Source organism: Solanum verrucosum, unplaced genomic scaffold (assembly GCF_900185275.1).
Source record: "Solanum verrucosum unplaced genomic scaffold, falcon-dt-bn FXZP01000131.1, whole genome shotgun sequence".
Lineage (NCBI taxonomy): Eukaryota > Viridiplantae > Streptophyta > Magnoliopsida > Solanales > Solanaceae > Solanum > Solanum verrucosum.
In genome coordinates, this window is record NW_026020352.1 from 811,619 (window position 1) to 829,112 (window position 17,494).

Here is a 17,494-nt window from a genome sequence, read left to right on the forward strand (position 1 = left end):
CAAAGGGATTCGAACACGTGAGTACTATCTCATATATATATCAATTTTTTTCAATAAAGTCGTATCCCATGACACCCCTTGGGCCTTTCTAGATCCGCCCCTAATTGGACTAATATATATATATCTGCCCCTAATTGGACTAATATATATATATCCATTTTTTCTGATAAAGCCGTGTCCCATGACACCCCTTGGGCCTTTCTAGATCCACCCCTAATTGGACTAATATATATATCTATCAATTTTTCCCGATAAAGTCGTGTCCCATGACACCCCTTGGGCCTTTCTAGATCCGCCCCTAATTGGACTAATAACAACTTGTTGTGTTAACGGTGTTCTAAATATGTTATTTAATTATTTTGTGTATCATTTTACTTGTATATACGATGTTTTTTTTCAACGAAGGGTGTCCAATTGACCATCCTGACAACCATGTAGCTATGCCGCTTCTCTCCCCCTTCCACCCCTTCCCACACACACGTCGATAAAATACTAATATGAATAATTGTATTTTAAGGAACTTCTAAAAATTTAAGTGGACGCATATGAGTGTTAGTGATCGGTAAAGGAGTTCACATTTTGGGTAGAAATCAGTCAAATCGATTTAATAAATTTATTTCTATTTGGTTGATTTTACCTTTTCCAAAATTGATAATATTTTATTTAATTTTAATTTTATTAATTTTTTTTGAAGAAATAACTAAACCAAAAAATTATATACATATTTTTTAAAATTATAATTAGATACATAATATATTATGGAGTATTTTTTTTATGAAAAAAAATTAAACAAAAAATGCAACACACACATTAAAGAGAGTAAGGTATGATGCGTCTTTTATTTGTGTAGCAATAAAAATATTTTATGTATATTCAATAAGATTATGATGTCTTATACATTGAATAGCTAACAATATAAGCAGAAAGTTAAACATAATTGATATTCTGATATAAAGATTAAAAGATCCAATTTTTTTTTTATATATATGATTAATAATCAAATAGTCGAATTTAAAAAAATAAAATAAAATAATTAATAGAATCAAATCAAATCAAATTCGATAATAAACAAACAAACAAACAAAAAAATATTTTATTTAATTCTAATTTTAATATGTAACAGGATCCAGCGTGAACATTTCTTAATTACCGGAGTGATGGAAATATAACTTAAAGTCCAATTAGTCTCATTTATCACGTGGTTTGCTTAGAACATACTCTATCTATCCCATAATAGTTGATTTTTTTTTTACATATATATTATAAATCATAAATAAGAAAATTATTTTACTAATTCACCCCTTAAAAAAACCTCTTACATTTTTTTACAAACAAATATAACTACTTTTTTTATTAAAAAAATACAAAAATAATACAAGAAAAATTTAAATAATGCTTTCTTGATCTAATAAGATATTCCCTCTGTCCGTAATTACTTGTCCACTTTTGATTTTGTACACTTATTAAGAAAACAATGATTGACATAGTGAGTTTACCATTTTACCCCAATTAATTATTATGAAGTGGATGAATTAAAAACTTTAGAGTTTCAAAAATTTCTACATTTTTCAAAGTAATTAATTGAGGATATAATAGGTAAAAAAAGATTGCTCTTTCTTAATTTGTCAAAATAAAAAAATAATTATGGACAATTAAAAAAGAAAAGTGAACAAGTAATTAAGAACGAAGGAAGTAAACAATTAATATAAGACAATTATTTTTAGTAAGTGATCAATTAATATGAGATCGAATAAGTAACTGTTTGTTTGTTTGTGCCTTGTGGGGACGCCATCATTTTGTACATTGTCATTTTACAACTCCTTTTTGAAGTGTGCATTTCGTGTTGAAAGCTCAACTGATTTAAAACGTGGCTTTATTATTTTTTTTAATACACCCACCTCCCCACTACCCAAAAAAATCATCTGGTATATATTCATTCAAATTCCTCTTCCTTCTTTCATTAACTCTCTCTCTCTTATCTCAACTTCTAAATAAATTTTCCATTATCACAAAAGAAAAAAACTTGTTTGTTGATTATTCTTTTCTCTCAATTAATTGAAGACAATGAGAAGAAATTGTAATTTGGAGCTCACGCTTATGCCTCCTTCTATTTCAGATAATTTCTCTTCTAAGAATTGCACAATGTAAGTCATTCTACCTCTTTTAATTTATACTTCTTGTAATAAGTAATATTCATAAGGTATTGATTATATATTTGTTTTTATGTACTATTAGGGAGGATCAACAATTGGAGAATAAGCAATCACAACAGCTGACTATATTTTACAATGGAAAATTTGTGGTTTCTGATGCTACTGAACTTCAGGTATGTCAGATAATCAACCAATTAAGCTTCTGCCATTCTTACCAAGAATATGAATTTAGTTTAAAAGATGCATTACTTTTATTTTCTTACATGAGTTATTTTGTTATGTAGGCTAAAGCTATAATATATCTTGCAAGTAGAGGAATGGAGGTGAAAAAAAACAAGATGTCTGATCCTTCATCACCATTATTACAACCTCAAACTGGTTTATTCATGAAGCGATCTCTACAAGGATTTCTACAAAAACGAAAAAGAAGAGTTCAAGCAACTTCGCCATATCACCACTAGCTGCATGCTACTGATGAACTTCGCCTTAGTTTTAGTTCCATTTGTTCATACATTTTTATTTTTGGTGTTACTAATATGGTAGATTTTTCCTATAAGTGATATTAGCAAGTGTATCACTTATTTTACAGATTTGTCAATACAAAAATTTCTCAATTTCTCTCATTAGCCTCATGTGTGGTGATCAGAACATTTTTCCTCTCAAAGATCTTTTCAGAAAAGATATCTTATACTCCCTCTGTTCCATTTTATGTGAGTTAGTTTAATTCGGTATAGAGTTTAAGAAAGAAAAGAAAACTTTTAAAACTTATAGTCGAAAATAAATTATAGAAATTTGTGTGACTGCAAATCATTTCATTAAAGTTAAAATAAATATTTTATAGTTAAATTGTTACTTAATATAGAAATGTATCATTCTTTTTTGGACTGATTAAAAAGAAAAGTAAGTCACATAAATCAGGACAGAGGGAGTAGTGCATTAAGGTACATCCTGTGGTCAAAATTAGGGTCTCTGCAAACTTTGATCCAAACTAGGAAAAAGTATGAGCCAAACATGATATGAAATATATATTCAGAATAAAAAAGAGTAGTTTTTGACGGAATAACAAGACATGATTTGGTGGTATTACCAATAATTGTTCAGATCGAAGTTAATAGTCTAGTAGGACTTATTTAAGTAAATGATTTCTTCAACAAATTGGAATATAGAGAAACTCCACAACATGATTCCCAATTGGCTTTGCCAACACATCACTACTCACTAGTGTGAAGATATATAGGAGAATAAACATCTGATAAGAACTTTATGATTGACCAACATATTGAACTTTGATGGTGTTTGCAATCATATCTTGTAGTTGTTGAATCGTTATAGTAGCCGGTGAAGTATATTGCTTTGTGCATTAAGATTCAACTAACTTAGTGGAAGATTCATTATCAATTTTTTTCTTTTTGTAGTGTTAGGTTGTGACTTAACTCTCTAGGACAATAGAGATCTAATTTGCTCATAAGTTGAGCGATCTAAAGATATTTCTTTAATGCCTCAATGGTTTGCTTCATCACATAAAGTTGTTTGTCGACGTTGACTACATCAGCTATCATGTAAGATTAAATACTTTAATTTAATACATAATATCAGAATCTTGAATACGATAATCTTATATAGAGATCATTAGGGCATATATACCTGATGCGGAATACGTCATCACAGAGAGAAGCAGAAGCGTTAGTCGTAAATTGGTTTCTATCTCCTTGCCCTAGCCTTAAGTTACCACAACCGTCAACGATGGAATTAATGTAGAGAATATGTGGTAACCGTAATAGGTTGAGGGAGGACAAATTTATAAAGGTTAAGACTTAATCTGGTCGTCCATCAAATAACCAATGTACGGACGAGATCTATTATTCATTAAATATTATTTATGATTTACTTGGGCTACAAGTAAACTTGGGCCATAAGTAAAAAATAATTATTAATTATTACATTCTTCCACTTGGCCCAATGATCATATCACATAAATATTTCATAAACATTAGTTGCGCATACTATAAATCTCTTCTATAATGTCCATCATACATACCTCAATATAACAAACTACTAATACGAGTTATGGTGGTTGTACATAAATTTTAAGGTACATACTTCCTTCCATATACTACTACATTAGCAACTTATCATACTAGGTTCATAAGCTATAAAACATATAACATTACGATCTACAATAGTGTCTTATCTTGTAATATCTCAAAAACAATAATGTATACACCATTATGAGAAACAAGAAATTTATTAATGTATATCAGAAACACATAATTGAACTCAGAGTGTAAAAACATCATAAATGTATCAATCATAAGTACAACCAAGACCCATTCTTTGTACATGTTCTTTAAATATCTTTAGTTGTAAGCCTTTTGTTAATGGATCTGCAATCATGAGATCAGTTCTAATATTCTCAAGTAACACTCTTTGTTTCTAAACTTCTTCCTTGACAGTAAAGTACTTTAATTCCATATTTTTGGCACCTTTTGAGTACTTATCATTCTTGGAGAAGAATACTATTGCAGTATTATCATAATAATTTTTTAGCGGCTTGGTAATGGTGTCGACAAGCCCAAGTCCTGAAATGAAGTTCCGCAGCCATAATGCATGAATTGTGGCTTCATAACATGCCACAAATTATGCTTCCATTGTGGATGTAGAAATGATAGATTGCTTAGCACTCTTCCACGATATTGCTCTATCAACTAATAGGAACAAGTATCCAAAGGTAGACTTTCTAGTGTCAACACATCCAGCAAAATTTGAATTCGAGTATCCAGTAACTTCTAAGTGATTGGATCTCTTATACATGAGCATGTAATCCTTCGTTCCTTTCAGGTACCTTAAGACTTTCTTTGCAGCTTTCCAGTGATCAATTCCAGGGTTACTTTGATATCTTCCTAGCATTCCGACCGCAAAACTAATATCTAGTCTTGTGCAAGTTTGAACATACATTAAACTTCCTACAATATAAGAGTAAGGAATTGTTTCCATTTCTTTTCGTTCTACATCATTCTTTGGGCATTGCATGAGATTAAATTTGTCCCCATTTTGAATAGGAACTATTCCTGCCAAATAGTTGTTCATGTTAAATCTCTCTAGAACTCTTTCGATAAAGCCTTTTTGAGACAGTCCCAATAATCCTTGTGCACAGAATATTTCTATCCCTATCACATATGATGCCTCACCCATATCTTTCATTTCAAAGTTCATAGAGAGAAAGTTTTTCATCTCACGCAGTATGCCTAAATCATTAGCAGCAAGTAAAATGTCATCAACATACAACACTAAAAACATAAACTTAATCCCATTGATCTTTTGGTATATGCACCGATCAACGGTAATTTTCTTAAATCCAAAAGATTTTATGGTATCATTAAACTTTATATACCATTGTCGTGAGGCTGGTTTGAGTCCATATATTGACTTATTTAGCTTACACACCATTTGATCTTTTTCTTTAATTCTGAAACCCTCTGGTTGGTCCATATAAACATCCTCCTCGAGGTCTCCATTAAGAAAGACAGTTTTCACATCCATTTGATGTAACTCTAAATCATAATGAGCTACCAAAGCCAAAATAATTCTTAATGAATCTCACTTTGAGACGGTGAAAAGGTCACTTTATAATCAATGCCTCTTTTTTAAGTGTATCCCTTGGCAACAAGTCTGACTTTATATCGTTCAATATTACCATTAGAATCGCGTTTGGTCTTGAAGACCCATCTACACCAAATTCTTTCAGAACTTTCTGGTAATTGAACAAGATCCCATATTTTGTTGTATTTCATGGATTTTAACTCTTCATTCATGGCATCAATCCATTTATCAGACTCAGTTCTTTCTATGGCCTGTGAAAATGAAACTGGATCTTTATTAATTCCAATGTCAAAATCTGACTCTTGCAAATAAATCACATAATCATCTGAAATGGCCGATTTTCTTCCTCTTTGAGATTTTCTGTCATGCCCCGAGCCTACACCCTGAGCGGGACTAGCACTCAAGAACTATTGTTGGCCAGAAGCGAACCCTTGGCCTGACTTACTTAATCAACGGAAGATTTGTACTCAACAAAGATAAATCTATGCAATAAACTGGAATGTTATAAAGGAACGTAACATTCAACTTTCCATTAAGGCAAACTCAAGTCTCAACATAAGATAATGACAATGAAAACACTAAAGAACTAACATCTGACTATCTATGAAGCCTCTAAACAACTGAGATGATGTGGGGACAAGACCCACAACATCGTAATGAACTAATAATAAAACTGAAAGCAATAAAAGGGATCCTCCAAAAGCAAGGAGGCTCACCACAAGACTCTGAGTGCTCAACTAGATCAACGATGCGCTGGATGCTAATCCTGGTTACCTGTGTCTGCCTCATAATAAGATGTAGGCCAAATGACATCGGTACATTGAATGTACGAGTATGCGAGGGGAATTCTAAAACAAGACATAAGCTTGAAAAGAACTGAAGAACTTACCTGGCTCAACTCATCACAACATAACTAAACTCATTTCAATATAAAGCAGTTTAAAACAAGTGCAATATAAAGAAAAACTGTGTAAAACATAATGTCAACTCTGTGTGTATGTAAAAATACATATAACTCTGAAATATATGTAAAAATACAATAAATTGTGTATATAAGAATACAATTACTTCTGTGGGAGTTTCTCTAACCGACAACCATCACGTAAGAGCTATTGTGATGATACAAGCTTTTGCCTCACGCTGCCAGGGTATAGAACCTGAACTACTAAGTGGATCCACTAGTCTATGCTAAAAAGCATTAAAGGAATCATCTAAAAAGTATGACCCTTTTCAACCCATGATGGCTACATGGTTTATTGGGGCTGTGAGTTGTCTGAACTCTCCCTCATATCGGTGCTCAATACTATTCCCAAAAATATGATACTAGCTCTTATGTTTAAAAAAAACATACTTCTTTTTGTGATTTGAGATAATTGCTCAAAAACTTAGCTCAAAGTCTATCTTGGAAATCAAAGTTTCCTCTCTTGCTTAATTGTGAAAGCGTTTACTCTTTTATGAAAACTAGCTCAAAGGCTCTTTGGAAATCTCAGTTTCCATTCTTATTTAAATGTGAAAACATTTTAAACTCTTTGGGAATACATAGTCCCCATATACATCTTTGAAGAAATGAACTTCAAACTTTACTCTTTACTCTTTGCTCAACTTGAACTTTAAGTCTTAAGACAAAGTTAAAAGCATTTGCAAAAGACTTCTTGAAAAGACTCTAAGAACTTCCTAGACTTGCCTCTTAACTTTCCTTGAATTTGAATTTATGGATTCAAGGTTATGATTCATGTTTACTAGATGATTTCTAGATGTTTAGAAGTCATTTTGAGTAGTTAGAATCCATGGAAAGTGTTAGTACACTTTAAAAGGACTTTAATAGGCAAAACGACAAAAAATTGGTGAAAAACAACGATTCGGGCACGCCGCGCAAGCCCCACTTTTTGGGGCTCCTTTTGGGCGCACTGCCGGTGAGCCTCCCCAGCTTCTCCGGCTCTATGAGGGTGCGATGCGCCTGGCCCTCCTTAGGTGCGTCTGACGAATTTTTTAACTCATTTTTTAATCCTAAATCATTTTAAATCGATTCTTTTTCTCAATACTTTAATAGATTTAGATACCCAAAGCATGTACACTAGAACATAACTCGAAAAAACTCTTAACATCACTAAAACGTCTCAAGAAAACCCATCAATCACATGTAAGTTCAAAAATGGAAACAATTCAAGAACACAACTCAAGAATATCAAATTCTAACTCCTTTAGGACGAAAATCACTGAATTGAACATGTTTGGCGCATGGGTGAATGGACCCAACACTATGTGATCTCACATACCTCGTAGGGATCACCCCTTGATGAAATCCACAAGCGATTCTTTACAAAGACGACGAATCTTGAGCTTTCTTCTCATTTCTCCTCTTTTCTCTTTTCTTCAAGCCGTAGCGTGAACTTCCAATTTTCTAAACTGACCAAATTCTGATTTGACCCTTAATTAATTCACTAAAATGAATTAAATTAATTGGGTAAGGAAAAAGACTAAAATACCCTTCCAAAATCTGGGTCTAGACTTTCCTTATTTGAACAACCCAATTTCGAATGGACATATCTCACTCATACAAACTCGAAATCGCGCAAACTCAGCGGCGTTGGAAAGATTATTCAAATATCTTTCCAATATCTGGAACACACCTAACTCATCCTGAGCTAGAAATTATGGTAGTTTGAAGTTGACCGAAAATCCAACTTAACATACTTAACAAATTTCCCAGATATTTATATTCTTTCCAAAATTGACTATTTCCACTTTTTAAGTTCTTTCTAGTTATGGGGTGTTACAATATCTCTCCCTTGGGAACATTCATCCTCGAATGATCTTACTCTTAGTAGGCTAAGGGTGTAACATCTAACATTCAGCTCAAACACCCAACAAGCAATGCAAACACAACATCCAATCTCATAAATATAGAGTACTAAGAAAGGAATTAGTACCTTGATCTTGAATTTCTCCGGTTTCATAGAGATGTGGATATATCTTCTTCATATCTCCTCCGCTTCCCAAGTAGCTTCCTCAACAAATTGATTCCTCCAAAGGACTTTGACTGATGCTACTTCTTTAGTCCTCAACTTGCGAACTTAGCGATCTAGAATCTGGACCGGAATCTCCTGATAAGATAAGATATCCTTGATGCTAATATCTTCAGTTGGTATGATCAATGAAAGATCACCCATGCATTTTTTCAACATGGAGATGTGAAAGACCGGATGAACCGCGGCTAACTCTTGTGGTAGCTCCAACTTATAAGCTACATTACCTACCCTTTTCGATATTCTATAAGGGCAAATATACCAGGGACTAAGTTTCCCCTTTTTACCAAATCTCATAACACCTTTCATGGATGAAACTTTCAAGTATACCCAATCATCTACTTGAAACTCCAACTCCCTTCTCCTAACATCGGTGTAGGATTTCTGACGACTCTACGCCATTTTCAACCTCTCTTGAATCACTTTCACCTTCTCTATAACTTGAATTAGATCTGGTCATATAAACCCCGCTTCACCAACTTCAAACCATCCAATAGGAGATCTGCATCTTCTCCCATAAAGAGCTTCATAAGGAGCCATTTGGATGCTAGAGTGGTAACTATTGTTGTATGCAAATTAAATAAAATTTAGGTGATCATCCCAATTTCCATTGAAATCAATCACACAAGCCCTCAACATATCCTCTAAGGTCTGAACAGTGCACTCTGCTTGACCATCTGCCTGAGGATGAAAAACATTACTTAAGCTCACCTTTGAACCCAAGCCTTTTTGGAATGACTTCCAAAACTATGCAGTAAATTGTGCACCTCTATCTGATATAATCGAAACAGAGACTCCATGAAGTCTTACTACCTCTTGAATATATAATCTGGCATAATCCTCTGCTGAATAGGTAGTCTTTACCAAAAAAAAAGTGGGTTGATTTGGTTATTCGATCTACAATCACCCAAATAAAATCATGCTTCCTGCGAGACCTTGGCAAACCTGTGATGAAATCCATATTAACCATCTCTCACTTCCATTCTGGAAGTTCTATATTCTGAGCCATACCACCGGGCCTTTGGTACTCTACTTTAACTTGTTGGCAATTCGGACACTTAACAACAAATTATGCAATGCCGTTCTTCATACTATTCCACCAATAAACTTTTCTCAAATCGCGATACATCTTTGTGGAACCCGGATGAATGGAATATCTGAGCTATGAGCTTCCTCCATGATCCTCTCTTGGAGTTCATCCACCCTTGGTACACACAATCTACATTGATGCCTCAAAACACCATATTCCCCTTGTTCAAAAGCCAACACTTTTTGCTTATGAACATTTGCCTTCAATTCAAGCAAAATGGTATCTTGATCTTACTTCTCTTTTACTTCTGACACTAATGATGATTCAACCCCGATTATTACCACTGCTCCTCCTTCTGTGGAATCCATTAGTCGGACTCCCAAGCATGCAAGTCTATGCACATCTTTCGCTAACTCTCTATTTTCTTCCTCAACATGGGCGGTACTACCCATAGACAACCTGCTTAAAGCATCATCAACCACATTAGCCTTACCTGGGTGGTAAAGAATACTCATGTCATAATCTTTGAGTAATTCTAACGACCTCATTTGTCTGAGATTAAGCTCTTTCTAAGTAAACACATACTGAAGGATCTTGTGATCGGTGAACACATCTACATGCACACCGTACAAATAATGACGCCATATCTTCAAAGAAAATACTACGACAGCCAACTCTAAGTCATGGGTTGGGTAGTTCTTCTTATGAACTTTCAACTGTCTGGTGGCATAAGCTATAACCTTGCCATTCTGCATTAATACACAACCCAAACCAACTTTAGATGCTTCACAATACACCACAAAACCTTGTGTACCTTCTAGTAAGATCAAAACTGGGGCAGTAGTCAACCTCTTTTTCCATTCATGAAAGCTTTTCTCACAAGCTTCAAACCATTGAAACTTCACTGTTTTCTTAGTTAACTTTGTCAAAGGGGATGAAATAGATGAGAACCCATCTACGAACCTTCTATAATAGCCAGCTAAACCCAAGAAACTCCTAATATCAGTTGGAGATGTGGGTCTAGGCAAATTCTGCACTGCCTCAATTTTTTGAGTATCAACTTTAGTTCCCTCTCCAGACACAATGTGGCTTAAGAATGTCACAGACTGAAGCCAAAATTCACACTTAGAGAACTTGGCATACAACTCTCTATCTTTTAGAGTCTTGAGGACTATTCTGAGATGACTAACATGATCTTCTTCATTCCTCGAATAGATTAGTATGTCATCAATGAAGACGATAACAAACATATCTAAATAAGGTTTGAATACTCTATTCATAAGGTCCATGAATGCTGCAGGCGCATTGGTCAAACCAAAGGACATGACTAAGAACTCATAATGACCATAACGGGTCCTGAATGCGGTCTTTGGAATACCACACTCCCTTACTCTTAACTGATGGTAGCCAAATCTGGGATCTATCTTAGAGAAACAGGTGGCAGCCTGAAGCTGATCGAAAAGATCATCAATTCTCGGAAGAGGATACTTGTTCTTGATGGTAACCTTGTTCAACTGACGGTAATGTATACACATTTGAAGGGAACCATCTTTCTTTCTCACAAATAATACCGGAGTGACCCAAGGTGAGACACTTGGTCGAATAAAGCCCTTATCAAGGAGATCTTTCAACTGTTCCTTAAGCTCTTTCAACTCTGTTGGTGTCATTCTATATGGAGAAATAGATCTTTCAACTGTTCCTTAAGTCTTAAATCTATGTTAAGTTTAAGATATACTTGACCAACAAAAAATTAGAAATATACCGTGCCATTAATGATCTCCTTATTGGTACATCACACCTTAAAATTAATAACAATTTTAAGTATATAAATATATATATATATATATATACATATTTGACTTAACTTGTTAAATGGAATAGAAAATCCTACAAAAAAAAAATTGTCCGGCGGTTATCTACCTTGACCCAATTATATGAAATTAACAATCTCATAATAACACAAGGGTATAATAGAAAAGAAATTTTTTGTAGAGTTTTAAATCAAAAACAAGATTAAGTGGAAAGTAATGAACCAAACACTTGGCAAAAAATAATCCCTGCACTACTAATCTCTGCGTTACTAATCCCTACATTACTAATTCCTGCATTATCAATGTTTGTACCAAACGACCCCTAAGTCTTAAGACAAAGTTAAAAGCATTTGCAAAAGACTTCTTGAAAAGACTCTAAGAACTTCCTAGACTTGGCTCTTAACTTTCCTTGAATTTGAATTTATGGATTCAAGGTTATGATTCATGTTTTCTGGATGATTTTTAGATGTTTAGAAGTAATTTTGAGTAGTTAGAATCAATGGAAAGTGCGACGCGCATAGCCCTCCCCAGGTGCGTCTGATGAATTTTTCAACTCATTTTCTGATCCTAAATCATTTTAAATCAATTCATTTTCTCAATACTTTCTTAAATTCAGATACCCAAAACATGTACACTATAATCTAACTCGAAACAACTCTTAACATCGCTAAAAGGTCTTAATAAAACCCATCAATCACATGTAAGTTCAAGAATGGAAACAATTCAAGAACACAACTCAAGAATATCAAATTCTAACTCTTTTAGGACGAAAATCGCTGAATTGAACATGTTTAGCGCGTAGGCGATGAGTCCACAAATTGGACTTATTTAGGGCTATATTTTAATTGAAATTGTGTCATCAAATGCTTATTTTATCTCAATATCTAATGAAAACCCTTAAGTTTCAGGTATTTGATGTTTGAAGGAAAGCACAGACACTACGTTGCAAAAAGGAACGAAAAGGCTGAGAAGAATGAAGAAATGAAGGCCTGAGGATTGCCGAGTCCACATGGCGAGTCGCCGAAGAGTCTTACTTCGCCTTTTGTTCCAGTGCGCTGAGCCCTGAAGGAAAGGATCAAGTTGGCAGAGATAGAGAGCAGTCGACCCATCATTGAGAAGTTCCGCGAAGCAGTACCATGTCGCCCAATGACCCAGAGCATGACGATGCTGAAGGCTGGTGCAAGACGGCGATGAACTACACCAAATGGCGAATTGCCAAGTTGATCGGCGATTCCGACTAACAACGCTGAATGATCCGCTGCAGCACAAATCTGTTAAAACTATAAATGTTAGTTAGAGTTGTAGTTTTAGGAGTTGAACAGTTATTATAATTTTCATATCAAATAGTACTTTTTAGTATTTTTGCTCTAAGTTTGAGAGGGTTTTGAAGACTTAAAGAAAAAGAGGGTTTCATCTCCAAGGATTTGGACTTGGGTCTTTTGGATTCTTCATTCTTGGCATGTAACAAGACTTAAATCTTCATACCCATTTGAATGCAAGCTCATTTAGGTATAAATTTCTATATCTTGATGTGTGTCGAAAAACCCCAATTCTTGGGGTGTGATTTAGCGAATATGGGTTAAGATAATTGTTGGGTCTTGCTTGCTAATAGTTTAATCGTAGTTTAACTGTTATTTCGTTTAGTGATTGTGGATGAACTTAATGAGGTTGTAGTTGCAAATATAATCTCATATATGTGTTTTCGGCTTGCTCGAGAGAGAGGTCGTAAAACTAAGACCACTAAATTGATGGCTAGTGCGAGTGGGTCGATATGACGTTCAACTCGAGAGAGTGAACCCTAGTCCCATGTCCACACACTCAGCTCGAAAAAGTGAGTGGGTTAAGGCGTAGGCTGATCTTCATGCGGCAAGTGGGTGTTCGAGAGGAACGCATTTGAAACAGGGTAAGTTGCTCGAGAGAGAGCTTATCCCCCTTAAGGCCCTAGTCACAATTACTCTATGAATCTTCTATCGAAAGCATGTACCCAATAATCTAGCTTAACCCGTATTCCTGTCACATCCCAAGGATCCCCTCGCATTACTTAGAAACCCTTGTTTATTTTGTTGTTTTTACCTTACTTGTGACAAAACCACTATTATTAATTGACACTCTTGTTCCCCCCTTTAATTTACAATGTTTTTAATCGTTAATGTCTTTAGCTACGACTAGTTAGAACTAAATTTTATTTTTCTATTAATTCTCAAAACTACTCTCTTGGAAACGATCCCAACCCTTGGTTTGGGTTACTAAACTATTGTACGATTGTAGACACTTGCATCGGAAGTTATGTCTTGATTACGCAAACTTCAAAATGGCGCCGCTACCGGGGAGTGGTGTTACTTGAGAATTTTTAGATTAGTAGAATTTTTGTTCTTCTTAGTTGTAGTCTACTCACCTAATTTGTGGTTTTGTTTTATTTTCTTGTGTGAATATTTCAAAAAACATGAGTGTTAACAGTAGCAACGGTAGCCAAGTGGGCCATCAGGACGATATCGGTAATCTCAACGATTTCCAAAAGCCCAACATCAATGACCCTCATCTCATGGGAGGTGTTAGAGCCATCCGTTTAACCCCAGCCGAGGGAAACGCAGTGTTGCACATAATGAGCACCATGTTGCAACTCTTGCAACTAAAGGGACTTTTCAGCGGACTGGCTAATGAGGATCCTCACGAGCATCTTCAAAACTTTGTAGATGTGTGCGGACCATTCTCATTCAAAAACATCTCCCAGGAGTCGGTTCGGTTGAGGCTACTCCCTTTCTCGTTGATGGGAGAGGCGTGCAAATGGCTAGCCGAGTTGCCGCGAGAATCCATCACTTTTTGGGAGGAATTGGTATCCGTATTTCATGTGCACTTTTTCCCTCCCTCGAAGATATGTCACTTAGGGATATCATCCAGAGCTTTAAGCGTATCAAAGGAGAGTCTCTGCACGAGACTTGGCTGCGGTTCAAAAAGTTGGTGCTACAATGCCCAACCCATGGTTTGCCTGATAACGTGCTAGTTCAGTACTTCTATCGGAGTTTGGACTCGGTAAACAAAGGTGTCACCAACCAACTCTTGCTGGGAGGCTTAATGCAGCAGTCGTATGTAGTAGCAGCCAAGATTTTAGATGGCATGGCAACCACCAACAGAGAATGGTACACTTGTGAGGACCAAGTCTCCTCTCTCACCTTTAACCTATCCAAGGAACAGATTGAAAAAGACAATGAGAGAGACCAAAACATGGCCAAAATGATGACGCAACTTGATTTTTATCCAAAAATGTCATGGGGGCTGGTGCCCGTGGTATCAACGCTATGGGGGTTGGGTGTGCTAATCTTGAGGAGATGAAGTTGGAAGCCTTGTATAACGAGAAGGTAAATTTTTTATCCAACCAAGGTGGTGGCTATTGCTCAAATTACCCAAGGCAGGGTGGTAACCAAGGTTGGGCTAGAGACGAAGGCTGGAAGGACCGAGATCGTGAATGGAGGGACCATAATCCAAATTGGAAAGATGGGGAGAAGGATATATATGTGCCTCCCCATGAGCGCCAGAAACCCAAGGATTCAGAATGAGGTAGGTCTAAGGATATGCTCTCGTGCATCCTCAACAAAGTTGAAGGGTTAGACAAAATGATAAAAGGAATGAAAGAAGATGTATCTACCCTTAGCCAAACCATCACCTCTCATTCAGTTTCAATCAAGAAGTTAGAAACCCAGATGTGTCATATCTCGTCTCACTTAAATGCGAGATAGGAAGGGGGTTTGTCGAGTGATACTATGGCTAACCCCAAGAATAAGGTTTGAAGGTGGACTTGCGTCGTGCCACTACGTTAACTGAGGCTCTGTTTGGGAGGCAACCCAAAACCCTTTATTGCTTTATGTTTCTTTGATAAAATAATGGTGTGTTGATTGTGCAGATGGAAATGTGGAGAGTGAACGAAAAGTGTAAATTGGTGAGCAACAGGTCTAATCAGCGAATCACTGAACGGTTTGGCGACTCCGAACTAGACCGTCGTTAGACTCAAGATCATCTTGCATTGGAGTCTATAAAACTCGACGAGCACATGAAATTATTGGTGAACCGCCGATCGTGTCGGCGATCCCAACAGAGACTGTCGTTTGGATTGCCACATAACATGGAGGTTTGTAACTTCGGCGGGGCAAATAACTATTTGGCGTTACACCGAATAGATCAGCAATCGGGACTAATGTTGCCGAACGGGTGAAAACAGGACGGTTTTGCAAGCCAAAGGTTTAAAAGTTTCAAATTCATTCAGTTTGCCTCACTTTTTGTCTTCCAAAACTCACTCTCGCATGCTAGATCCTATATTTTTGCATTTCTAAAGTATTTTTATTGTCGAATTATGCTACGAGTTGGATCACATTGCTTCCTAGCATCTCAATATCTATTTGATCGGCATAAAAGGTTGGTAATTCAAACTCCGCGTTCCTTTCGTCAAAAGTTGTACTCAAATGAAATGGCATTACTTTGATGATGTGTGCTGGGCCTATCTGGTAGGATTAGAATATTTGTTTGCCTGTTAGGTTCGCAAATTTTGCCCGTACTAAGTAAAATAGTTAATTCTTGAAAGTTGCGCTTTAAATTGGATGAAAATCGTAGGTTGTGCATGATTGTCACTGGGTTTAAGCCTAATTTGAGTTGTGCATGCCTTAATTTTGTTTTCGGGGGTTGAAGGGTTGGATTCAAGAAGATGGGTTGAAACTAGGCACGTGAGCCATTTGGCGAGTTAAGTCGAGCTCGCCAAACTGCTCGGCGGTTCGCCTAACATCCCCATTTCACCGTTATTTTAATGCCATATGTAATGTTTAGTTCTGTAACTTTTGGCGAGAAGCCTTTGATCGCCAAAAGAATTCGGCGACTCGCCGAAAGACTTCTTGTTCACCCTTTGTCTGCACCCTTGTATTCTCTACGCACTACACTCGGCGAACCGCCAAAGTAGCTGCGCGCTTCGCCAACTGGTTCAGCATAGTGATTTTGCAATTGAACTGCCTTACTTTTGTCTGAATGCTGTCTAACTTTTTCTCGAAGTTTTGCAGAAATGGCTAAAACCCAAAGTAGCTGGGAGAGATATGCCACCCCAACAAACAAGAGCGAAAAATTTCAGGAAAAATACAAAGGCAACAAATCCTCCCAAAATAGATAATGAGGACAAGAAGCGCAGTGCCAGCAAGAGAACAAATCCCCGAGACCCCACTATTTCCTCATGGAGACGTGGATTCTTCACAACTATTCACTCCTTTCTAGCGGCTCATGACTTGGACAATCTTAGTAAGTCAGCTGCCGCTGAATCGTCTAAAGAAGCTTCGAGGGCCATTATCAAGTTCCAGGCTGACACATCGGGCACTGATTCCCAGACAGATGGAGTGACTGTGGAGCCAGAATCCCCTCTTTACCTCCCTCTCTGTCTTTCTTTATTTTACCTTTCGGATTCTGTGTTAATTGCATTTGAGGACAAATTGCTTTTATTTGTGGTGGGGTGAGGCCCACCTTTGTGAGCTATTTGATGTTTGTATTTTGTTTATATTTGGGTTGTTCTGTTTAAAATTGTGTTAATATTGCTTTTCTGTGGATGTTTGATCTTGAAGCTCCTTTTATTTTAAATTGCAAAATGATTTGGACCCTTTCCGAAAATTTTTGTATTTTTTGCACATTTTCGCCACCCTTTATATGCCGTTGAATGTGGCTGTTCCTTGGCAAATTTGAGTCTCGATTTCGATCAATACCGAGGACTTGAATAGTTCTCTCAATCGAACGAACATGAATGCACGGCTACAATGAGGCCAAATGAAGTTGCATAAACAATATGTGAACTCTTTGCATCTCGTTATGACTTGCCTTGTATCAAATTGAGTCACTTGTGATGATCATTGC

The 17,494-nt window shown here is 36.2% G+C and overlaps 1 protein-coding gene across 1 annotated transcript; it reads left to right on the top strand.

Annotated features, from left to right (window-relative positions):
- The first annotated feature begins 1,991 nt into the window (after positions 1 to 1,991).
- LOC125837541 (protein TIFY 5A-like) lies at positions 1,992 to 2,767 on the top strand. Its single transcript, XM_049516639.1, has 3 exons — positions 1,992 to 2,144; positions 2,236 to 2,326; positions 2,438 to 2,767. The coding sequence occupies exons 1-3, from the start codon at positions 2,065 to 2,067 to the stop codon at positions 2,612 to 2,614; spliced, it is 348 nt and encodes a 115-aa protein (XP_049372596.1). The 5' UTR covers positions 1,992 to 2,064; the 3' UTR covers positions 2,615 to 2,767.
- Positions 2,768 to 17,494: the final 14,727 nt, after the last annotated feature.

Bases quoted from the DNA above. Each gene is read 5' to 3' on its own strand.
- LOC125837541 (XM_049516639.1), top strand. From the start codon at position 2,065: ATGAGAAGAAATTGTAATTTGGAGCTCACGCTTATGCCTCCTTCTATT. The intron at 2,145-2,235 runs GTAAGTCATTCT...ATGTACTATTAG, and splicing joins TCTTCTAAGAATTGCACAAT to GGAGGATCAACAATTGGAGA. The intron at 2,327-2,437 runs GTATGTCAGATA...TTTGTTATGTAG, and splicing joins CTGATGCTACTGAACTTCAG to GCTAAAGCTATAATATATCT.